Here is a 25593-nt window from a genome sequence, read left to right as displayed (position 1 = left end):
GTGGGAGAGAACATGGAAATATATGGTTGGTAAATCCCACCACTGAGAACTTTTTATTGCTCCAAGAAAGGTTCATGGAAGACTGAGAGAAATTAATGGTGGAGAATATGTCTCTAGTGTCTTAAAAAACTGGATGTTTGATGGCAACTCACAAGTAGAGTTATTTTACTCTGCTGACCCAAGGGTCATTTGTAATGTAAGTTTTAAACATTTTCATACCCTCTTGGTGTATGTGTGTGTGGCATAATATCTTGACATGCAAATAAAGTCTGGGGTGCGGGTTCCATTTTATATCTGCAGAGTGACTATGACAATAGGATAACTGGTTCGGTGGATACCAGTAAGCCTCCTTTTCCAGCTGCTCGTCTCCCCAGTGGGCTCCTGAACAAAGTAGCCACGGTGGCAGAGATGAAAGTTATGCATGGGCTCAGCAAAACCTACTACCTCGGGACTTCTCTGATGGTCCAGTGGTTAAGCATGTGATTAAGATTCTGTCTTGCAATGCAGGCAACACAGGTTCAATCCCTGATTGGGGAACTAAGATCCCACAGGGGAATATAACTAAGCCACGCCCCTAGGCCTGGTCGCGTCCCAGCTCCGCCCCACAAGCCTAGTCAACCAAGCCCCGCCACGGGCCTGGTCCCGCTCCAGCGTCATCCAACGCCAAGTCCTCGGCTGACCCGGCTCCACGACCCAGTCGCGTCTCTCCCTGTAAGAAACTAGCACTTCTCCGCTTGCTGCTGGAAGCTGCCACCGCCCCCCCCCCTCCCTTTTCCCAGCTCCCGAGACCCCGCCCCTAACGCTGTACGTGTCTCAGAAACCGGAAGCAGCAGCACGCTTTTGCGCGTGCGCGAGCGGGCGGCCTTGTCTTTTTGCATCTCTGTCTAAATCTGACGCAAATTTTCGCCTGAGTTCTGCCCAGCCAGCCCCAAGTCTGGTGCTCAGGAGGTGGAGAACTCGCCCTTGCGATCAGTGGTCAAAAGACTGCTGCTTGGGCTTCCCGCCGGGAGCTGCTCCCTGCCGCTCCCGGGGTCTCTAGCAGCCGCGGCTGGTCCCAAGTTCACTGAATCAGGAACTCTGTGAGGGTCCAAGCAGTCGGGGTGAATCGGCTGCAGGCAAGAGTTGAAGAGCCATTCTCGTACTTAATCGGCCTCCAAAAGCATCCTCTGCTCTTTCCGGAAAGGAAAAGCATCCCTGACATTCGGTCACGGGGACGTGAGCCTCAACCTCGTCTCTGAGCGGGTCTGTGGATTTCGGTTTGTTTGGTGAGTGCGGGGTGACGTTTGCTTAACTCCGTTCGCATCTCTCCCTTCCAGGTGCAAGAGATACGTTTTAACCTTTGATTTCTTTTTCTCGAACTGTGGGAGTGAGTTTGCTACATTATATTCAGCTATATACTAGTGAACTGATTATTTAGTATCTTTTTAACCCCCGTTTGCCAGTTGCCGCTCTGAATGTTAGTCGTTTATCCTAGAATTTTTTTGAATTTCACACCGCAAGTGTGATCATATGCCAGTTTTAGCGTTTTCTTTTTTATTCCTCGTACCTTATATTTTTGTTTATTTAGTGCATTTGCCAGGACTTTCAGTTCAATGTAGAAAGCATATAAATTGCCTCCTTGCCTTGTTCCTGATCCCAGAGGGAATTCTGTCATTTCATTATTAAATAGGATGTTTGCTATAGGTGTTTGTAGATTATATATATATATATATATTCTAATTAAAGCCTATTTCCGTCTAGTCCTAGTGGGTTAAATTATTATCATCAATGGATATTGATAGAAATCAGTCACTATTTTGTATTGAAGGGGATGAGTCATATGATCTTTTTCTATTGATGTGAATTATATTTATCGTTTTAACTATATAAATCATTTTAACCACCCATCAGTCCTAGGAGAAATGAACTTAGTTTGTGATTACTATCTTCATTATTCATTCCTGGACTATACTTAATATTTTAATATTTTGCCCTTGTGTATACGAATGACATCTTTCATATGTGTGTGTGTGTGTACATGTACATAAATACACACATATTTGAGTTTTGAGTCCCTTTCTCATCTTGGAAATACACAGGAAAACACCCCCTCAACAACAAAGAAATGGAATTATGAATCCTTTACTTATTTGGTGAATCTGTCTGTAAAAGTCTGTAGCTTCTGTTTCCTTTGTAGATATGTTCTAAACAGCTTTTTTTTTTTTTTTTCCTTTAATGACTGGATGTAAACAGGTTTTGTATTTATAGTTTTGTTAACTTTTTTCACTTTAATTTTTTAAAATTGAAGTATAGTTGATTTACAATGTTGTGTTAATTTCTGCTCTGTAGCAAAATGACTTATACATGTATATACATTATTTTTTTATATAATATATTCTTTTTCATTATAGTCTATCCTAGGATATTGAATATAATTCCTTTTGCAATGTAATAGGACTTTGTTGTTTATCCATTCTATAGTTTGCATCTACTAATTCCAGACTCCTAGTCCATCCCTGTCCTATCTCCTCTCCCCTTTGGTAGCCACAAATCTGTTCTCTGTATCTGTTGAGTCTTTTCCCATTTTGTAGATTGGCTTGTTTGTGCCACATTTTAGATTCTGCATATAAATGATATCATATGGTATTTGTCTTTCACTTTCTAACTTGCTTCACTTAGTGTGAAAATTTCTGGCTATACCCGTGTTGCTGCAAATAGCATTATTCCTTTCTTTTTTTTAAAAAATGGCTGACTATGGAAAACAGTGTGGAGATTTCTTAAAAAGCTGGAAATAGAACTGCCATATGACCCAGCAATCCCACTTCTGGGCATACACACCAAGGAAACCAGATCTGAAAGAGACACGTGCACCCCAATGTTCATCGCAGCACTGTTTATAATAGCCAGGACATGGAAACAACCCAGGTGCCCATCAGCAGACGAATGGATGAGGAAGCTGTGGTACATATACACCATGGAATATTACTCAGCCATTAAAAAGAATTCATTTGAATCAGTTCTAATGAGATGGATGAAACTGGAGCCCATTATACAGAGCGAAGTAAGCCAGAAAGATAAAGACCATTACAGTATACTAACACATATATATGGACTTTAGAAAGATGATAACGATAACCCTATATGCAAAACAGAAAAAGAGACTCAGATGTATAGAACAGACTTGTGGACTCTGGGAGAAGGCGAGGGTGGGATGTTTCAAAAGAACAGCATTGAAACATGTATATTATCTAGGGTGAAACAGATAACCAGCTCAGGTTGGGTACATGAGACAAGTGCTCGGGCCTGGTGCACTGGGAAGACCCAGAGGGATTGGGTGGAGAGGGAGGTGGGAGGGGGGACTGGGATGGGGAATACATGTAAATCCATGGCTAATTCATTTCAATGTATAACAAAAACTACTGTAATGATGTAAAGTAATTAGCCTCCAACTAATAAAAATAAAAAAAGGAAAAAAAAAATGGCTTAGTAGTGTTCCACTTTCTATATGTACCACATCTTCTTTATCCATTCCTCGGATATTTAGGTTGTTTACCTGACTTCACTGTTGTGAATAGTGCTGCTTTGAACATAGGGATGCATGTATCTTTTTGAATTGCTTTATTCCAGATATATGCCCAGGAGTGGGGTTTTTGGATATACGGTAGTTCTGTGTTTAGTTTTTTAAGGAACCTTACATGGTTGTACCAATGTACAATGGTTGTACCAATTTACATTCCTACCAACAGTGTAGGAGGGTTCCCTTTTTTCCATGGGAGAGAGTATGTTCTAATTTCTTTGGTTTACATGCAGCTGTCCAGCTTTCCCAGCACCACTTGCTGAAGAGATTGTCTTTTTCCCATTGTATATTCTTGCCTCCTTTGTTGATGATTAATTGACCATAGGCATATGGATTTGTTTCTGGGCTCTCTGTTCTGTTCCATTGATCTGTATGTTTGTTTTGTTTTTTTTTGTGTGTGTGCAAATACCACACTGTTTTGAATACTGTAGTTTTGTAGTATTGTCTGAAGCCTGGGACGCTTATGCCTTTTGCTTTGTTCTTCTTCCTCAGGATTGCTTTGGCAATTCTGAGTCTTTTATGATTTCATATAAATTTTAATATTATTTGTTCTAGTTCTGTGAAAAATGACATGGGTAATTTGATAGGGATAGCAATAAATCTGTAGGTTGCTTTGGGTAGTATTGCCATTTTAGCTTTTCTGATTCTAAGTTTTTAAAAATATCACTGGTGGTGGTTTAGTCACTAAGTAGTGTCTGACACTTGTGACCCCTTGGACTGTAGCCTGCCAGGCTCCTCTGTCCATGGGATTCTCCAGGCAAGAGTACTGGAGTGGGTCTCCATTTCCTTCTCCAAAAAATATCATTAATTTTGTCATATATATGTGTGTATATATATATATATATATATTTTTTTTTTTACACCTTTATGCGGTTGTTTTTCTGCCATTATACATCAATGGTTAACCTATCATTACTGATTTTTCTTCTATAGGAATTGATGATGTTTATAAATACAATTAACCCTTGAATAACATGGGTTTGAAATGCATGTGTCCACTTATATACAGATTTTTTCCCCCCCCTACTATTAAATACTGCAAATACTACAGGATGGGCCATTGGTTGAATCCTTGGATACTGAGGGCTGACTATGAGTTAAACTCAGATTTTCCACTGCCGGAGGGTTGGTACCCCAACCCCTGCAACTGTTTGAGGGTCAGTTGTGCATAAATATATGTGCCACACCAGCTGTTGATTTCTTGTGTTGTTTGAAACAGTTGTTCTATTTATTCTTAAAAAATTATTTTTAGCTGCATTGGGTCTCCATTGCCAAGCGTGGGTTTTCTTTAGTTGTAGCAAGTGGGGGCTACTCTTCTTTGCAGTTTGTTGCCGGAGCCTGCCGGCAAACGAACCGGTCACGGGCGCAATCGCCGAAATACCTGAGAAATAAAAGAAAGGACTAGGAAAGAAAAGACTAGGAAAGAATGGGGTTGAGAGGGACGGAGTCAGCTCTCGACTGTAACCGACAACCGACAACTGCCAACCGCCAACTTTATTGAGGAGTGACATGCTTATATATGAGTAAGGGAGTGGCGTCTTAGTATGATTACAATCAGTTAAAAGATTATCATGATCACAATCAATTAAAGATTATCTAAGGATTACTTAGACATAAACCATACACAGGAGCCTGACAATCTCATCAGGAAAATGGGTAAAAGGTCGCTACAGCAATTTCCTTGAGGGAGGTGAGAAAGGTCAACCTGTACTTTAATAAATCAGGGGTGGCGGGACAGAGAGGGACCTCTTGATCTCTCTCAGGGCCAAGAAGGAGCCTGAGCGGTCAGGCTGGCTCCCCGCAGTTTGTGGGCTTCTCATGGTGGTGGCTTCTCATTGCAGAGCACAGACTCTAGGTGTGCGGGCTTCAGTAGTTGCCACTTGTGAGCTGAGTAGTTGCAGCGTGAGGGCCCTAGAGTGCTCGCTCAGTAGTTGCGGTGCACAGCTTGGTTGCCCTGTGGTATGTAAAATCTTTCTGGACCAGGGATCAAACCCCTGGCCCCTGCAGATTCTTAACCACTGGGCCACCAGGGAAGTCCTAAAGCAGTTGTTTTAATTTCCTGCTTCTACCCTGTCACATAAGTGGTCCTGACTTGCTAAAGATAAATGTGTGTGTATCTCCTTATCCCTATAATGTGATATATTTTTATATAGCATATACCATCACCTGATAATATTTTGTTAATTTACTGGTCCTCCTTAAAATAATTTTAAGACCCAAGCACTTTAGGATTTTTCTGTTTTGTTCAGTGCTGTGTCTCCTCTGACTGCACATAGTTGGACAGGGCAAATATTACCTAAATAAACATGAGATGAAGGAGCAGGAGGTAGAGAACTTAAGGGGAGCATCCTTGTTGAAGACATAGGGCTTAGTCCAGAGAAGGAGCTCAAGGGCAGGAATAGAGATGCAAATATAGAGAATGGACTTGTGGACACAGTGGAGGAAGGAGACGGTGGGATGAATTGCGAGAGTAGCATTGACATATGTATGCTACCATGTGGACAGTGGATAGTAGAAAGCTTCTGTGTAGCACAGGGAGTCAGCTTGCTGCTGTGTTACAACCTATAGGGGTGGGATGGACATGGGTGGGAGGGAGACTCAAGAGGGAGGGAATATATGTAATTTATAGCTGATTCACTTTGTTGTATAGAAGAAACCAACATAACATTGTAAAGCATTTGTTGTTCAGTCACTAGTGAAAGTCACTCAGCCGTGTCCAACTCTTTGCGACCCCATGGACTATACAGTCCATGAAATTCTCCAGGCCAGAATACTGGAGTGGGTAGCTGTTTCCTTCTCCAGGGCATCTTCCCAACCCAGGGGCTGAACCCAGGTCTCCCCCACATTGCAGGCAGATCTTTACCAGCTGATCTACCAGGGAAGCATTCAGTCGCTAAGTTGTGTCCAACTCTTTGCAACCCTATGAACTGCAGAATGCCAGGCTTCCCTGTCCCTCACTATCTCCTGGAGTTTGCTCTAACTCATGTCCATTGAGTCGGTGATACCATGCAGCTGACATCCATCTTCTGTCATCCCGTTCTCCTCTTACCCTCAATCTTTCTCAGCCTCCTCAGATGGCCAAAATATTGAAGGTTCAGCATCAATCCTTCCAATGAGTATTCAGGGTTGATTTCCTTCAAAATTGACTGGTTTGATCTCCTTCCTGTCCAAGGGACTCTGAAAAGTCTACCCTCCAATTAAAAATAAATTATTAAAAAAGAGAAGGAGCTCAAAGATAAAACAGTTGAAGGGAATACTTCATTTGTTTACTCTCCATAGTGTGCCCGACAGCATTCTAGGCTAGAGCCCAGTAATGTTAGGGCATAGGGGCCTCACTGACAACTAAATTATAAGGTATATATTCAGAAGCACACTCTTTGGGCATTTAGCTTTGAAGGTAAATACACCTGGATACACACCCTCCCTCAGCAGCTTTCTATTTGGATAACACTGAGCACACGTCTATGTGACTAAGTTTCTGTTGGCTCTACAATACATATTTGGTCCACTGAAGTGAAAGAGACTGCTGTGTTTGCATTATTTGAAATTCATGCACTAGTACTGTGGATGCCACTGTCAGAGATGACACATATGCCAACTTCACTTCAGGTATTCTTGTTCAGCTATGGCTATACCTCCTATACAGGCAGAATTTAACATGAGATGTCTTCTCTGCCACCTGCGTGTGAAATTCAGTCAGTTGTGCTATTTCTCAAAAACTAGATTTTGGAGACCCTGCAGTCCTAGGAGGGGGAGGATCTCATAGTCAGAGATTGAGTAGTAATACATGTTGGCTTGCCAGGCGGTGCAGAAATAAATATTGGGTGGAGATCTGGCATACAAGTCACACTTTCCTTTGAGATGGAGTGTATATTTTTACTACTAAAGGCATTCTCTTATATTTTTAATGTTTTCGTTATCATGGGCAGATTGACAGCTAAATGTTTTTAGACTCCAGCTGACTTACTTACAAAATGGACTCTTAAATCTTTTTTTTTTCTTTTTAATGATCTACAAGAGTGAGAGGACTGTTTCTAGCTCTTGAGGAGATAAAATTGCTCCAAATAAAGAAAAAAACTATGCATGAAACAAATGCTCGGGGCTGGTGCACTGGGATGACCCAGAGGGATGGGATGGGGAGGGAGGTGGGAGGGGAGTTCAGGATGGGGAACACATGTAAATCCATGGCTGATTCATGTCAATGTATGGCAAAAACCACTACAATATTGTAAAGTAATTAGCCTCCAACTAATAAAAGTAAACGGAAAAAAAAATAAAAGAATGTTAAAAACTGTAAAAAAAAAAAGAAAAAATCTTTTTATTTTGTATTGGGGTGTAGCTAATTAACAATGTTGTGATAGTTTCAGGTGAGCAAGGAAGGCACTCAGTCATGCATATACATGCATCCATTCTTCCCTAAACTCCCCTCCCACCCAGGCCTCCACATAACATTGATCAGAGTTCCGTGTGTTACACAGTAGGTCATTGTTGGTTATCCACTTTAAATATAGCAGTGTGTACATGTCCATTCCAAACTCCCTAACTATCCCTTTCCCCTATCCTTCCCCCTGGCGACCATAAGCTCCTTCCCTATGTCTGTGAGTCTCTTTCTGTTTTGTAAGTAAGTTACTATTTTTTTTTCTTGCTCCATTTTTTCACAAGATCAATGTGTATTTGCTTGGGTGTGCAGGGGCTTTGTGTGTGTGTGTGTGTTTTTTGAGGAGAATGATCACTCATAACAGATGTGCTGCCGAATCCACAGTCTTGATTGTGAAGACTGTGGGGATACCCAGATTCTCATGTCTTCTTTCTCCTGTCTCAGCTGTAACATCTCAATACTTTTTCTTTCTTCATGAAGGGAATATGGAGAAAGAGAGAAGAGCTGCTGAGTTACAGAAAAATGTGATACAGGTAAGTAAGAGCTAATAATTCTCCAAAAGAATATTTCAATTCCATCAGGTTATCTATGTCCTAAATTTAGAGCAGAGATAAACAACCTTTTCCTACATTGGGTCACATAGTAAGCATTTTAGACCATAGTTTCTATTTTACTCAGTTCTGCCATTTTATTGTTTTTTGTTTATTTGTTTTGGGCAGCTTGTAGGATCTTATTTCCCTGACCAGGGATTGAACCTGTGCCCTCAGCAGTGAAAGCATGGAGTCTTAACCACTGGACTGCCAGGGATTTCCCATCAGTTCTGCCATTTTAGTGTGAAAACAGCCATATACAGTGTATTAACAAATGTTTTATTGTATCCCAGTAAAAGTTTATGTATATAAACAAGTGATAGACTGATTTTAGATCATGTTCTATAATTTACAGCTCCTGAGCCTAGAGTGTAAGAAAATATGACTGACTGTGGGCCTGGGTTGAATGTTGTGCTTCTTGCTGACTTCTGGGCCCCAGGTATATGGGGGGAAAAAAGAAAAGGTCCTTATCCCTTGGGGATTTAAGCTTCATCCAAATTTTATCTAGTGTTTTATGTTGTGCTGATTGCTATGGTGGGGAATAAGGAAGCAGGTGAACTTGTTTATGTAACAAGGAATTTTTTTTTAATGGTTTTTTTTGTTACAGTAGTTTTTCTGCTTTACAGTAGGATGTTTTGTTATGGTTGTTTTTTCTGTTTTCTGTTTTGGTTTTCTGGCCTCAAGGCATGTGGGATCGTAGCTGCTCAACCAAGGATTGAACGCACATCCTCTGCATTGGAATATACAGTCTTAAGCCCTGAACCTCCAGGGAAGTCCCTCTAACAAGGGATTTTTGCTTCTTTCAATGTGGAAATTGTTATTTCATTTTTAGAGCATTTCTGTCATATCTGCAATGTGTTCTGGATGTTCTTGATTATTGTAAGAGTAGAATTAGTCCCCATCAAACAGTGGAAAGATAAATTTAGTGTTTCAAAAATGTTGTTAAACCTATGAAACAGAATTTGATCAGTCAGGATGCTTAGATAGAACAAGAAAGATCTGATGACTGAATCCTAGGGTAGATATTTGCGAGAAAAGAACCTTCTGAATCTCTTGTGAGTTGATTCTCAGTTCTCCAGTAGTGTCAGCCTCATTCACCCTCTTGCACATGCTGGGGGAGTTGGTACCTTTCTGAACAAAGTATGTGGAATGTTTTAGGACACAGTGGTCTTCGAGGATGTGGCTGTGGACTTTACCCAAGAGGAGTGGGCTCTGCTGAATCTCGCTCAGAGAAACCTCTACAGAGATGTGATGCTGGAAAACTTCCAGAACCTGGCCTCATTAGGTAAGAATGGCAACATTCTTCCAACATTCTGTTATTTAGAAAACAGCTTTTTCTTATAAATTGCCCTTTTTCTAGGATTTGGGTTGAAAAACTGGAATAAATTGTTAAATAAGACAGACATGGTCACTGACACCAAGTAGCTTATGGTTTAGTGGCTTCACCATGAAAATAAACATGTGTATTGTTAAAATAGTTCACCAATATAAAACAAGCAAAAGAATTAGTGAAAATTTCCTTACCCATTTTGCCACTGGCACTGAATACAGAGTTTTCATTTTCTCAGGGTTGTAAAGTTTTCATTTTCTCTCAGGGTACTGAAAGCTTTATTTTTCTTCATTCAGTCATTCTTTCATTGTTTTTTTTTTCCATTTATTTTTATTTGTTGGAGGCTAATTACTTTACAATATTGTAGTGGTTTCTCATTCTTTCATTCTGTAAGCATTTTTTTTTGAGGATGAACTTGTATCAAACCCTTTTGAATATGTACTATGGACGATAAGATGTCATTGTATTCAAAATGCTTCAGTAATGGAGAAGATAAATATGAAATTAACATGAAGAAAAGAAAGAAAATAAACATATATATTGAACCTGCTTTTCCTTTTTCTTGTGGTCAGAATCCTCAAGGAGGCTTATTTAGTGAGTATAGTGTGGGCACAGACTTCAGGGGTCACTTTGGGGGACAGGGAGAAAATTGGTGGTTTGGGACCTTTTGAGAATTTTACTGCTGTTAATTCTCTGTACCCGAAGACCACCAGTTTAACAAGTTGGATTTATTCCTTGGAGCAGTGAGGGAGAAGCACATGTCATGGGGAACAATGCAGTGTATTAGAAAGTAAATATTATAGGATTTAATACTTAGGTCGAATAACTTGTGGGTAGGTCCATGAAAACAAGCTGTTCCGTTTTCCTAGGCCTTCCATAACAAAGTGCCACAAACTGGGTAGCTAAGAACAACAGAAGCTTATTCTTTTACTTTTTAAAAAACTTCCTCCACCTCTACTCCCCAGTCTTATTCTATAGCTAGACAACTATTTTATTTATCTAGGCTGTGCTGGGTTTTCCTTGCTGCACTTGGGCTTTCTCTAGTTGCAGTGAGTGGGGCTACTCTTTGTTGGGGTGCATGGGCTTCTCACAGTGGTAGCTTCTCTTGTCGGGGAGCCCAGGCTTTAGTACGAGGGCCTCGGTGGTTGTGATACATGGGCTTAATTGCTCCATGGCATGTGGAATCTTCCTGCACCAGGGATTGAACATGTGTCTCCTGCCTTGGCAGGCATCTTCTGTACCACCTGTACCACCAGGTAAGTGTGAAGTTTACTCTTCTAAATTTCAGGAGATTGGCAGTCTGAAATCAAGGTGTCATGGTCCTTCTGAAGGCTCAGGAAAAATCCCTCCTTGTCTCTTCCTAGCCTTTGGTTGTTGCTGGCAGTCCTTGGTTGGTAGCCACATCACTCTAATCTCTGCCTCCATCTTCATAGTGCCTTCGTCCTTTGTCTCTACATTTTTCTGTCCTTGTAAGGACCCCAGTAATTGCATTTAGGGCCTACCCCAATCGAGTATAACTTTATGTTAACTTGATTACATCTGCAAATATCTATTTCTAAATAAAGTAATGTTCTGAATTCTGGGTGGACATGGATTCCTCCCCCACCCCCCCAGTATACTTTATTTTTGTTAGAGCAGTTCATAGGCTCACAGCAAAATTAACAGGCAGGTACAAAGATTGCCCATAAATGCACTGCTTTTTACCAAAGTGGTATATTTATTACAGTTGATGAACCTATATTGACACATCATTATCATGGTAAATCTCAAGTTTATATTAGTGTTCACTTTTGTTGTATCTTGTTACAGTTTAGACAAATATGTGATGACATTTCCACCATTATGGGCTTCCCTGGTGGCTCAGTAGTAAAGAACCCTCCTGACAATGAAGCAGATGTGCAGTTTGGATCGCTGGGTTGGGAAGATCCTCTGGAGTAAGAAATGGCAATCCGCTGTAGGATTCTTGCCTGGGAAATCCCATAAACAGAGGAGTCTGGTGGGCTATAGTCCGTGGGGTCATGAAAGAGTAGGACACAACTGATTGACTAAACAACAACAGGCATCCACCATTATAGTATCATAGAGTAATTTCACTACTCCTAAAAATTCTTTATCCCCCTCCACCCCAGTTTTTTTCTCCTTCCCTCCTAACTCCTGGCAGCCACTGATCTTTTTACTGTTCTCATAGTTTTGCCTTTTCCAGAATGTCATGTAGTTGGAATCATACAGTATATAGCCTTTTCAGATTGACAATTTTCACTTACTAATATGCATTTAATGCTCTTCCATCTCTTCATGGCTTGATGGCTGATTTCTTTCTAGTGCTGAGTAATATTTTGTTGTCTGGATGTACAATACCAGTCTGTTTATCCATTCACTCATTGAAGAACACGATTGCTTCCACCTTTTGGCAATTATGATTAAAACTGCTATAAACATCCGCATGAAGGTTTTTGTGTAGATGTGTTTTTAACTCCTTTTGGTAACTCCAAGAGAGCATGATTGCTTTCTTATATGGCTAAGAGTATGTTTAATTCGGTAAGAATCTGCCAAATTGTATTCCAAAGTAGCTGTACCATTTTGCATTCCCACCAGCTCCATATCCTCACCAGGACTTGGCCATTCTTTTAGGTATGTAGTGGTGTCTCATTGTTTTGCTTTGCATTTTCCTGATGACAGGTAATGTAGAACATCTTTTTTTTCATATGCTTATTTGCTATCTATGTATCTTCGTAAGGCATCATCTTCGTAAGGCATCTGTTAAAGTCTTAGGCCCATTGGAAAAAAAAAACTTAAATGTTTATTGAACTGTAGTTGGTTTACAGTGTTGTGTTTAATTTCTGTTGTATAGCAAAATGACTCAGTTATACTTACATATATATATGTTCTTCATATTCTTTTGGAGAAGGAAATGGCAACCCACTCCAGTATTCTTGCCTGAAGAATTCCATGAACAGAGGAACCTGGCAGTATATAGTCCACGGGATTGCAAAGAGTCAGACACAACTGAGTGACTAACACTTTTCACTTTCTTTTCCACTATGATTTATCACAGGATATTAAATATATTTCCCTGTGCTATACAGTAGGATCTTGCTTATTTATTCTATATATAATAGTTTGCATCTGCTAATCCCAGACTCCCAATCCACTCCTTGCCCTTGACACCCACAAGTCTGTTCTCTGCGTCTGCGAGTCTGTTTTTGTTTTATAGGTATGTTCCACTTGTGTCGTATTTTAGATTCCACATGTTAAGTGAGATCGTATGGTATTTGTCTTTCTCTTTTTGACTTACTTTGCTTAGTATGATAATCCCTAGGTCCATCCATGTTGCTGCAAATAGCATTATTTATTTCTTTTTAATGACCGAGTAATATTCCACTGTATATGCATACTGCATCTTTTTTATCCATTCATCTGTTGATGGACATTTGAGTTGTTTCCATGTCTTGGCTATTGTAATAAATAGTGCTGGTTTGAATGTTGGGGTGTATGTATCTTTTAGAATTATAATTTTGTCTGGGTATATGCACAGGAGTGGGATTGCTGGATCATATGGCAACTGTACTTTTTGTTTCTTGAGGAACCTCCATACTGTTTTCCATAGTGACTGCACAAGTTTACATTCCCACCAACAATGTAGGTGGTTGTTCAGTGCTAAGTCATATCTGACTCTTTGTGACTTCATGGACAGTAGCACCCCAGGCTTCACTACCTTCACTATCTCCTGGATAGTTTAGGAGGGTTTCCTTTTCTCCATATCCTCTCCAGTGTTTGTTATTTGTAGACTTTTAAAAATTAATTAATCTTTTTATTGAAGGATAATTGCTTAACAGAATTTTATTGTTTTCTGTCAAACCTCAACGTGAATCAGCCATAGGTATACATGTATCCCCTCCTTTTTGAACCTCCCTCCCATCTCCCTTCCTATCCCACCCCTCTAGGTTGATACAGAGCCCCTGTTTGAGTTTCCTGAGCCATACAGCAAATTCCTGTTGGCTGTCTATTTTACATATGGTAATGTAAGTTTCCATGTTACTCTTTGCATACATATTTGTAGACTTTTAAATAATCAAAAAATAAATGGAAAAAAAAAAGAAATAAAAATGTAATCACTTATCCTAAAAAAAAAAATAAATAAATAATCACCATTCTGACTGGTGTGAGGTGGAACCTCATTGTTGTTTTGATTTGCATTTTAATAATTAGTGATTATCATAACTAATTATTAATTAATTAGTTAATAATAAGATAATTAATCATCAATAATTAGATTATTAATTATTTAATTATTAGTAATTAGACGAACATCTTTTCTTGTGCCTATTGGCCATTTGTATGTCTTCTTTAAGAGAGAAATGTCTAGGTCTTCTGCCTGTTTTTCAATTTTGTTGTTGTTATTGAATTGTAGGAGCTGTTTGAGTTAAGGAGCTTAATTTTGGAAATTAAGCTCTTGTCAGTTGCATCATTTGCAGATATTTTCTCTCAGTCTGTAGGTTGTCTTTTTGCTTTGTGGTTTACTTTGCTGTGCAAAAGCTTGTAAGTTTGACTTGGCCCCACTTGTTTATTTTTGCTTTTATTTCTCTTACCTTGGGAGACTGGCCTAAGAAAACATTGGTATGATTTATGTCAAAGAGTATTTTGCCTGTGTTCTCTTATAGGAGTTTTATGGTGTCTTGTCTTTTAAGCCATTTTGAGTGTAGTTTTGTGTATGATGTGAGGGTGTGTTGATTCCTTGATACACATGCAGCTGTCTAGTGTTCCCAACACCACTTGCTGAAGAGACTTTTTCTCCATTGTATATTCTTACTTTGGCCTATTTTTAAAAAAATCAAGTTATTTTCTTATTGTTGAGTTTTAAGACTTCCGTGTATATTTTGGATAATAGTTCTTTATCATGTGTCTTTTGCAAATATTTTCTCCAAGTATGTGGCATGTCTTTTCATTTTCTTGACAGTGTTTTACTCAGAGCAAAAATTTTTAGTTTTAATGAAGACCAGCTTATCAGTTCTTTCTTTCATGAATTGTGCTTTTCAGGTTACTTGTTGGCTTTAAAAATAATGTTATTTTACCAACAAAAAATGGTTTACTTGGGAATAGCAGGGGAATTGCAATTTGAGATAAGAAAGCTATAACAAAAGCCATAGGCAAGTCCACAGAACAATGGAGAGGAATGTAATTTTGTAGAGAAAAATGAGGAAATTGGGAGAGGTTGTTTCGGATGAAAGTCCACTGGATAAAGGTGAAAGTTAAGGGTGATGATGGCTGAGTTGCTGAAGTGGTGATTTCTGATAGGAGATGTGATGTACATCTTTTCCTGTTAGGATTATAGTTGGTGATTCTTGGGGTCTCTGATGGACAATTCTCCCTGTAATTAATGTTGTAAAGAATTAGATGAAAGCTTCCTCTTCTGGCCTCTCAACTCCATTTTAGTGAAGTTTTCTTTGATTAATTTTCACATATCTAACAAATCACTAGATCTTAGGGCATCTACATTTTTTCCCTGTTATCTTTTAGGAATTCCATAGTTTTACCTTTTACATTTAGATTTGTGATCCATTTTGAGCTAATTTTTTACTCTCTATTGAGGGACCCCAAGTTGTCCCAAAGCCCTGAATGCCTCCCTGTGTATTTTGAGTTAATTTTTTGCAAGTCTATATCAAGATTTTTTTAAAATGTACCTTAATGTCTAGTAGTTGTTTTAGCACCATTTGTTGGAAAGACTTGTTTTTTTCTCTGTTTATTGCCTTTGAGCCTTTGTCAAAGAAAAGTTGACTATATTTATGTGGGTCTATTTCTAGACTCTCAATTCTGTTCCATTGGTCTATTTAGATATGAATTTTTGAGGGCCACTCTCACCCCAGTTCACAGGTGGTCATTTTAGATTGGATGCTGACAGAAAGCAGGGGAAATTCTAGTAATACTTTGTCCCTAGGCTAAATCATGAAGTTGCCTTATTTTGTTTCATTTTATCATGGTATTAGAGTAACCTTGTCTAAGATTGGTATTTGGAGATTATTTATCTTCAACAGGAGAACAAAATATCCTGCCTGTGAGTATTGGACCAGCTTCTAATAATATCGAGGTGTATGTGTGAATATCAGATCAGTTCTATTCATCAGACTGCCCCTTCCCCTTAAAAGATAAATTAGATATTTTGTTGCAGTTAAACTCACACTTGTGAAACAGTTCACCTCAGATTGGGACTTGAACCCACGTGCCAGAGCTTGAACTCAAATGCTAAGACTTGAACTTGGCCAAAATCCAGTTTGGGACTTAAACTCATGAGGCTGGAACTTCAGCCTGGCCAAAACCCATGGTCTTCCAACTGAGATCACACACCTGATTTCTGGACTTAATAAAGGTCAGATTTTTTTTGTATCTCAGTGCAAAAGGAACAGCAAGAAGCAAACTGATAGGCAAAAAGTAGATTTATTAATAGAGGATGCTTGTAAGAGATGTAAGTGGATAGGTGAGGGAGCCCTGCACTGAGGATTAAATGGGCTATAATTTTATTGTCAAAGGAAAGTGGGGGAGGGGAAAGGACTGCCTTCTATGAGTTGATTTCAGGCTTACATCACTAGCTCCTCTTTGTATCAAGCACCAGAATGTCTGACCCTGTGTGGTCAAACTAGAATTGTCATGTGTGCATGCATGCTCAGTCATGTCTGACTCTTTGAGATCCCATAGACTGTAGCCCACCAGACTCCCCTGTCCATGGAATTTTCCAAGCAAGAATAGTGGAGTGGGTTGCCATTTTCTATTTCAGAGGATCTTCCCAGCATTGGGTTTGAACCCACAAATCCTGCTTTGGCAGGCAGATTTTTGACCACTGGTGCCACATTGTCATAGCACTTATTCAGATCACTAGAAGGATGGTGACATTTTTCTTTCATCTAATGACCTGGGCCATATCTTGTGCTTTTATAAGTGGCATTATAGTTAAAGAAGGCTGCTTTGTTCCACCACGGTCTAATAGCTTTTTGAGCATCATTAACTTCCACTGGTCTCTCAAAGTTCCCTAGGTTTCCCTACTTATCTATAATCTACTACTGGGACTTCTGCATAACTATCCTTTCCTGTATAACTATCCTATTCTATCCCTATCACTTGCTTTAAAGTATCAGAAGAGCAGTTTTTGCTCTGTTTCATATAAATATTTGTGGTAACTCATTGTTTTCCCTTATGATATACCTTTCTGTGTGGACAGGGTATCCACTACACAAACCCTATCTGATCTCACAGTGGAAACAAGAGGAGGACCTAGAGACAGTGGAGAAAAGACCTATCCAGGGGGAGCATCAGGAAGGCAAGAATACTTGATGTGGTTGGGGGATATTACATTTGGAAAAATAACATAAAATCAAAATGAAGCTTTGTTTTGTCTGAGGAAACTGAGCTTCCACAGACACCTTAGATTACTATTTTATTTATTTTTAAAATTTTTATTTTTTACTATGCTGGATCTTTATTGCTTTGCATGGGCTTTTCTCTAGTTGCAGAGTGTGGAGACTGCCCTCTAATTGCAGTGCTTGGGCTTAGTATTTGCTGCTTGTGGGCTCGAGGTTGTGGGCTTAGTAGTTATGGCACACTAGCTTAGTTGCTCTGTGGCATGTGGAATCTTCCCGGACCAGGGATTGAACAGGTGTCCCCTGCATTGGCAAGTGGATTCTTATCCACTGTTCCACCAGGGAAGTCCTTGATTACTATTTTGACTTTTCTTCAGTCCTCTCACCTGTTCCTTGTTGTTGGGAAAAACCACATTTCCTCTTTGTAATGTAGTATTTGGTCTTGTGTGTTTTATTCCATTTCTTTTTGTTTTGTTCTCCTAGTAGTGTCTTATTTATGCTACCATCAGTCTCCATCTTCATGGGATTATTTCCTAGTCACTTTACTATTTTGACCATGTGCTTATTAACCAAAGTCCTGAACCAGCCATACTGCCAAAGTCCTTTGCTTATGGGTGCCTTTGCTAATTTATTTCAGGTTTCAAGATTCAACTTAAAGTTAATGAATCAGTCGTTCCACAAGATACTTGTGGAGAAAAAATATCCAATGAACTGGATGTAGTGGAATTCAAAAGGAGTGATTCCTCATTGTCCATTTTACATAAAATCTGGGAATACCATGATATTGATTATCAGAACAAAACCCATGAGAGACGTTTGAGGTAAGTGCCATTCATATAAGAGAAAAGTAGTGTCTCAGGAAAGAATCTTAAAATATCACAGAATTAGAAAAAGAAAAATCTAAAACTTGGTCAAAAATTGTAATTTCATAAAGACTTTTCATAAGATATTTTTTTCACAAGTGAGACTTGAGCCCTTCCATGTTTGACACATAAATCATTGAGCAACCATCAGAAAAATCTCATAAGTCAAAAACTCAGTCATAATTCATCTTATCATTGGACAGGGCAGAAAAACACACATAGTCACTGAAAATGGTAAAAATTTACTTGCCACTAATAATGTGCTTTTTATTTTTGAAAGAAGTCATGGGGTTGAGAACATCTACAAACATAATGAAGAAAATCAGTGTGGACAAACCTTCAGCCAAATTTCACACCTTAATGTACTCAAGAGAACTACTGAAGTAAGAGCCTATGAGTGTCATGCATGTAAAAAGGCCTTCATAGATCATTTATCCCTGAAGAATCACATTAGGTCTCACACTGGTAGCAAACCCTATCAGTGTAAGGAATGTGGGAAAGCTTTCCATTTTTTTGCTTGTTTTAAGAAGCATATGAAAACTCCCACTGAAGAGAAACCCTACGAATGTAAGGAATGTACCAAAGCCTTCAGTTGTTCTTCCTTCTTTCGGGCACATATGAAGATTCATGCAGGAAAGACAAGTTGTGAATGCAGGGAATGTGGGAAAACCTTTAGCTGTTCTTCATCCCTCACAGAACACAAAAGAATTCACAGTGGAGATAAGCCTTATGAATGTAAGGAGTGTGGGAAAGCCTTTAGCTGTTCCTCCTCACTCTCCAAACACAAAAGAATTCACAGTGGAGATAAGCCATATGAGTGTAAGGAGTGTGGGAAGGCCTTCAGTTCCTCCTCTCACCTTATCATACATATAAGAATCCATACTGGAGAAAAGCCTTATGAATGTAAAGAGTGTGGGAAAGCCTTCAGTGAGTCCTCAAAGCTCACTGTACATGTTAGAACACATACAGGCGAGAAACCCTATAAATGTAAGGAATGTGGGAAAGCCTACAACTGTCCATCCTCCTTGAGCATCCATATGAGAAAACATACAGGGGAAAAACCCTATGAATGCCTTGAATGTGGGAAAGCCTTCTATCTTCCCACTTCCCTGAATACACATGTGAAAAATCAGAGTAGAGAGAAACCCTATGAATGTAAAGAATGTGGAAAAGCCTTCAGTTGCCCCTCGTCCTTTCGAGCACATGTGAGAGATCACACTGGAAAGGTGCAGTATGAATGTAAGGAATGTGGGAAAGCCTTCAGTCGTTCCTCATCCCTCACTGAACACTTAAGAACTCACAGCGGAGAAAAGCCTTATGAATGTAAGGAATGTGGGAAAGCCTTCATCAGTTCATCCCACCTGACGGTACATATAAGAACTCACACTGGAGAGAAACCTTATGAATGTAAGAAATGTGGAAAAGCCTTCATTTACCCCTCAGCCCTTAGGATCCACATGAGAACACACACTGGGGAGAAACCCTATGAATGTAAGGAATGTGGGAAAGCCTTTCGCCATTCTTCATACCTGACTGTCCATACAAGGATGCACACTGGAGAGAAACCCTTTGAATGTCTGGAATGTGGGAAAGCTTTCAGTTGTCCTTCATCCTTTCGAAGACATGTAAGAAGCCACACTGGTGAGAAGCCCTATGAATGTAAGGAATGTGGGAAAGCCTTTGTTTGTCCTGCTTACTTTCGAAGACATGTGAAAACTCACACTAGAGAAAATTTATAAAGTAAGAAATGAGGGAATGTCTTTTTTCAAAGCTTAAGCAGCACATGAGATCTTACACTGTGGAGACTCACTATGAATGTAAGAAATTGTCACTCATCTTTTGGAAAAACCCATAACTGAGAGAAACTCTGTGTTTGTAAATCATGTGGTAATACCTCCATGACCATCACTTATTGTGTTCTAAGAAAATTCATACTCGAAGCAAAGATCAATGCCTCATTCTTAAAGTGGGCTACTGCTGGCTCATTGATTTCCTGTTTTAATTTTCTGATATGAATGTTTAAGGTGGTAAATTTCCTCTAATACCTTTCAGCTCTAGCCACATATGTTTTGTTATGAGGTACTTTTATTTTGGTTCAGATGTAAATGTTATTTCTATTACAGAGTTTTCTGGACCCATTGGGCATTTAAAGTATATTTTTTTATATGTAGGCATGAGTGATCTTTTATTACTATTATTAGTTACTGATTAATTCTCATTGTTGTTTAAGTGTACAGTCATTGTGGTATCGACATTCCAGTATTTGTAGTTTCTTTTGTAAATGGTAATTTCATTTTGATCTAGTATGGCAGAAACTGGAAATTGTCTACCCACTATTTCTCCCCGTCTCTCTTTTTTTTTTTTTACAAAAACATTATTAGTTTTTTACCATTAAAAGCTTTCCTTGTCTAATAAGTAATCCAGTGGAAATCAATAAGTGCAAAAGCCTTGATAGAAGAGTCTCATTTGTTATGGTATTTTTGTATTTTTTTCTTTATCCTTATGACTGGGATAAATGTTTTGTTCAATGTTTTGAACTTTTATAAAAGAGACCGTGCAACAGGAAAGCTACAAGTAAAGTTGGTTGGGCTGGTTTATGTTGTGGTACTTTGGACGTGGCTGGGACTGCATTTCCCAGAGTCAGTTCTTTATCTAGTTCCAGGTTTGAGTTGTCTAAAATAAGAGTTTGTGTGAGAATTGGAAGGCAGAGGGAAGAAACCATTATTCTGAGTTTGTGGGGCCAACGAGACAGGGAGACCGATGCATGGGGGCCTGGCAAGCTTCAGTTTCCAGCTTTTTCCCTAATTATTGGACTCACTGATCTGTACTGGCTCAAAGAAGAACACAAAATGCTTGACTTTCATTGTCTCAGAGGCAGCCACTCCATAGACACCTCCATAAATTTCTCCATCATGGTCATACACAGCTTGGATTTTTCTGGTAAGTTCTTGCATTGTAATTTTGCTGATATTACAGCCCCTCTGGCACATCTGTTGACTGCATAGAGTTGGCTCCAGTTTGGATCAGGGTTGTTGTCATCTACATGGTCGAAAGTGTGCTAATCTTAAGTGTACAGCTTGATGAAATTTTACACTGAATACTGTGACAAACAGAACTTTCCCAGGATTTCAGAAAGTTCATTCATCTGCTTTCTCAATAATTTCTCTGGGGACTTTACTGGTGGTCCAGTGGCTAAGAATCTGCCTGCCAGTGCAGGGGGCTGGGGTTTGATCCCTGATCAGGGAACTAGATCTCACATGCCACATCTAAAGATCCTGCATACTGAAACTAAGACTTAGCGCAGCCAAATAAATAAATAAAAATAAATAAATATTAAAAAATGTTGCTCCACAATTTTGGCTTTGATTATAATTAAGTTTGCTTGTTGATCTTCATGTAAATGTTAAGATGCAATATGTACAGTTACATTTGGCTTCTTTTTTCAATATAATGTCTAATTTGCCTCTTAATTTCTATTTTGGCAGACTATGAACTTATGTCTCTTGTTACGTGCTTTGAATATAAGAATGAAATTACTGAATCATAGGATAGACTTTATGTTTAGGTAGGTATTCCAGTTTTTCAAAAGCAATTCTACTTATAATCCTAAAAGCAATGAATGAAGGTCCTAACTGTTCCACATGCCTGATTAGCACTTTCTAATTTTAGCTGTTCAACACAGAGTGTACTATTTTGTTTCTGGTTTTAATTTGCATTTACCTGATATGTAACAATGGTGAATACTTTCTTATATGCTTATTGATTATTTGGATATCTGGTTTTTTTTTTTTAATTTTTATTTTTTTGGCTGTGTGACTTGCAGGTTCTTAGTTCCCTGACCAGAGATTGAACCTGGGCCATCATAGTGAAACCCTGGAATCCTAACCACTAGGCAACCAGGCAGTTCCCTGGATATCTTCTTTCTGGGGGATACCTGTTGAGGCATTTCACCCATTTTTGGTTCCTTTTCTATTTGAAAGGTTTCCTATGGTTGTGTGTGTGTGTGTGTGCTCAGTTGATCTGTCATGTCCAACTCTTTGCAACCCCAGGGACTGTAGCCCTCTAGTCCCCTCTGTCCATGGAATTCTCCAGACAAGAATACTGGAGTGGGTAGCTGTTCCCTTCTCCAGGGGATCTTACTGACCAGAGATAAACCCCAGGTCTCCTGCCTTGCGGGTGAATTCTTTGCTGTCTGAGCTACCAGGGAAGTCAGGTAAGCCCTGACTATAGTTAGATCTTGAGAATTTATTCATCTTCTATCTGGCAGTTTGCATCTTTTGATCAATATCTCCCCATTTTCCCCACCCCTGGTCCCTGGAGAAACTGGTTGCATGAAATCAAAATTAAATTGTGTAGAGTCCACAGAGATAAGAAAAGAGATCTATACCTGTGCCACTGAATATAGAAGCATGTGAGAATACATAGCTGAGATCTAAAAATATAGAAAATTGTAATTTTTATTGGCCCCATTTTAAAACTAAGAAACTGACATTTCAATAGGCTGGGTAACAAAAGTTTTTAGAAACAGTAGGTATTAATAGTTTCAGCTACAATTCATACTTAGGATTACAAGTTGATTCAAAAGAAGAAGTGTGGACTTCACTTTCATGAGAGGACTATAAAAGAATTTGGGAGCCATGTCTTAAAACTGTCGCTTTTGTGTATGATCAGTCACTCAGTCATGTCTAACTCTTTGTGACCCCATGGACTGTAGCCCACCAGGCTCCTCTGTCCATGGGATTTCCCAGGCAAGAATACTGAAGTGGGTTGCCATTTCCTTCTTCAGGGGATCTTCTGGCCCAGGGATTGAACCCACATCTCCTGTGTCTCCTGCATTGGCAGGAAGAGTCTTTTGCATTACACCACCTGGGAAGCCCTTCCTCTGGTTATTCTTTTAAAATGTATGTATATGTCTCTATCTAGTTACATACATATACATAAAACATCTATTATATATATGTAAATTATGTATACTATATATACCTGTATTGCAGATAGTTTTCCCCAATCTCTGGCTTGTCTCCATTCTTTTCATTTTTGTAAACTATAAAGAGAATTAAATAGTTTGATTACAGGAAAATCCTAGGGTATAACTAATTGCAGAGATGGCTGGATCCTGGAGCTAAAAAGATGTTAGCTGGATGAATTCTGTCTCCATTCCTTGACTGTGCATCTTTATGCATTAATTATTCTTCCAAGTGGGCTCTTTCTCTCCACAGTGGCCCTCAGAAGATCCAAGCTGCTTTCTTTCCAGGTTGATGTGTCAGGGAGAAGAGAGTGGTTATCATTGTGACTGATTCCAATATGCCTGTTACAGTTCAATCTGATTGGCTTATTTGCCAACTGTTATCTCATTGTGGCCAGAGGAGTATGCTTCTTTGGTTGGTTTAGGACTGGCTTCTCACTGAATCTTGTTGTTCAGTTGCTAAGTTGTCAGAATCTTTGTGACCCAATGGACTGAAGCACACCAGGCTTCCCTGTCCTTCACTGTCTCCCAGAGTTTGCTCAAACTCATGTCCATTGAGTTGGTGATGCCATCCAACCATCTCATTCTCTGTCACCCCCTTCTACTACTGCCCTCAATCTTTCCCATCATCAGGGTGTTTTCCAATCAATTGGCTCTCTGCATCAGGTGGTCAAAGTATTGGAGCTTCAGTTTCAGTAACGGTCCTTCCAATGAATATTCAGGGTTGATTTTATGATGTATATGGTGAAGGGAGAAGGCAGCAGGGGCAGATAGGGTATAGTAATAGATGTAATAATAACATTAGCCAACACAATATGCTTACTCTGATCTTAGCAGTGGGAGGGAGCTATGAAGGCTGGGAACTCTCAGCCAGCCATAGTTCAAGAAATCTTTCAGAAAGGTTTGATTATGTTACCATCTCTTTTGATTGCTGAAGATGATTTCTCAGTCTTTACATAATTTTGCAATATTTTTAGATACTTGGTAGCAAGAGCCTTCCAACTTTTTTATTCATCAAGATCATCATGCCTTCTCTATTTCCCACTTGATTCTATATTAATTTTAGGATCTCCTTAGCAATTTTCACAAATCTTTTGGGACTCTGCTTGGAATTGCATTGACTTTATAGAATAATGTGAATAAAATTAATGTCTTTACAACACTAAGTCTTTTAACTGATGAGCCTAATATAATTTTTCATTTATCTAGGTCATTTTTAATTCCTCTTAACTTTTTTTTTTTTGTAGTTTCTATTGTAGAGGTCTTGAATAACTTTATTTCTAGGCTTGTGGTATGTTTTCCTTTGTAAATATTTTTATTTAATTTTTGATTTTGGGGGCTAGCACATAGAATTGCAATTTCCTTTTGTACATTGATCTTTTATCCATGACATTTATAAATTATTTATTCAAATGATTTATGAGTTATTTTGGATTTTTGTTGTATACAATCTTGTCAACACCAATAAAAGAAAGTCTTACTTGATTTCTAAATTTTACCCTTTCTTTTTCTTGCCTCATTGCTTTATAGTAATAAATAGAAATGATGAAAGTGAACATCTTTGCATTCTTCCTGATTTTAGGGGAAAATGTTCCATATTTTTCCATTAAGTATAATAATAGTTATGTTTTTCACAGATAGCTTTTAAAAATGAAAGGAATTCTGTTCTACTATCTGTTCCTCAATTGTGAAGATGTTTTTTAAAAAATACCTTGTAACTTAAAAAAAATTGAAGGATAATTGCATTACAATGTTGTGTTGATTTCTGCTGTACAATAACATAAATCATCCATAATCAGCCATAAGTATATATATATGGGAAGAGTTTTTTAAATCATTAATGGATAATGGATTTTATCTAGTGCCTTTTCTGTCTATGTCAGGGTCTTTAAAAATAATTCCTTGATCTCTTAATGTGGTGAATTACTACATTCCTTGATTTTCAAATGGTAAGAAAATATGTATTCCTGGAATAAACCATACTTGGGAATGTTATAGATTAGCTTTAACCTATTCATTTTGCTAGATTCCAAATGCTGTTAAAAAAATTATTTCTGTGTCTTTGTTAATGAGGTTTGTCTTGTAATTTCTTTTATGTCAGTATGCTTTGTATCAGGTTCATGCTGCCTCATAAAAGTTGGAAACTGTTTTGAAGACTTTATATGAAATCTGAACTATCTACTATCTATTCCTTATATGTTTGGAAGAATTCACCAGGGAATCTATATTTGGGTTTTCTTGACAGGAAGCTTTTGTAAAATCATTTTACTGGTGAATTTGTGTGTGTGTGTGTGTAATGCTCAGTTGTGTCCAACTCTTTGCAACCCCATGGACTGTAGCCTGCCAGGGCCACTGTCTATGGAATTTTCCAGGCAAGAATACTAGAGTGGGTTGCCATTTCCTACTCTAGTAGTGATTTATATTGAATGTATAAATAGACAAAAGATTATTTAAAATTTGTATTTGTTTTACTATAGTGTATCTCTCCATTCCATAACTTTCCAAATTTGTTGACCTAAAGTTATTAATAAAATCCTATAATTTATTTTTAATGTCTAAAA

At 38.7% G+C, this 25593-nt stretch overlaps 1 protein-coding gene across 3 annotated transcripts; it reads left to right on the top strand.

Annotated features, from left to right (window-relative positions):
* The first annotated feature begins 824 nt into the window (after positions 1-824).
* Positions 825-25593, top strand: ZNF699 (zinc finger protein 699). 3 transcript variants are annotated; one of them, XM_070463906.1, is made up of 6 exons: positions 825-1265; positions 8415-8467; positions 9683-9809; positions 17065-17163; positions 17841-18024; positions 18347-25593. In XM_070463906.1, exons 2-6 carry the CDS (start codon positions 8420-8422, stop codon positions 19803-19805), a joined length of 1917 nt encoding a protein of 638 aa, XP_070320007.1. In that variant the 5' UTR covers positions 825-1265; positions 8415-8419; the 3' UTR covers positions 19806-25593. The 3 variants fall into 3 exon arrangements, with proteins under 3 accessions (XP_070320007.1, XP_070320003.1, XP_070319996.1); XM_070463902.1 differs by lacking the exon at positions 17065-17163 and having other exon boundaries at positions 827-1265; positions 18350-25593; XM_070463895.1 differs by lacking the exon at positions 17065-17163 and having other exon boundaries at positions 827-1265.

This window comes from Odocoileus virginianus, chromosome 3, assembly GCF_023699985.2.
Source record: "Odocoileus virginianus isolate 20LAN1187 ecotype Illinois chromosome 3, Ovbor_1.2, whole genome shotgun sequence".
In the NCBI taxonomy this organism is placed as follows: Eukaryota; Metazoa; Chordata; class Mammalia; order Artiodactyla; family Cervidae; genus Odocoileus; species Odocoileus virginianus.
Note: the sequence above shows the minus strand (reverse complement) of the source record. Positions and strands in the feature narration are given on the sequence as shown.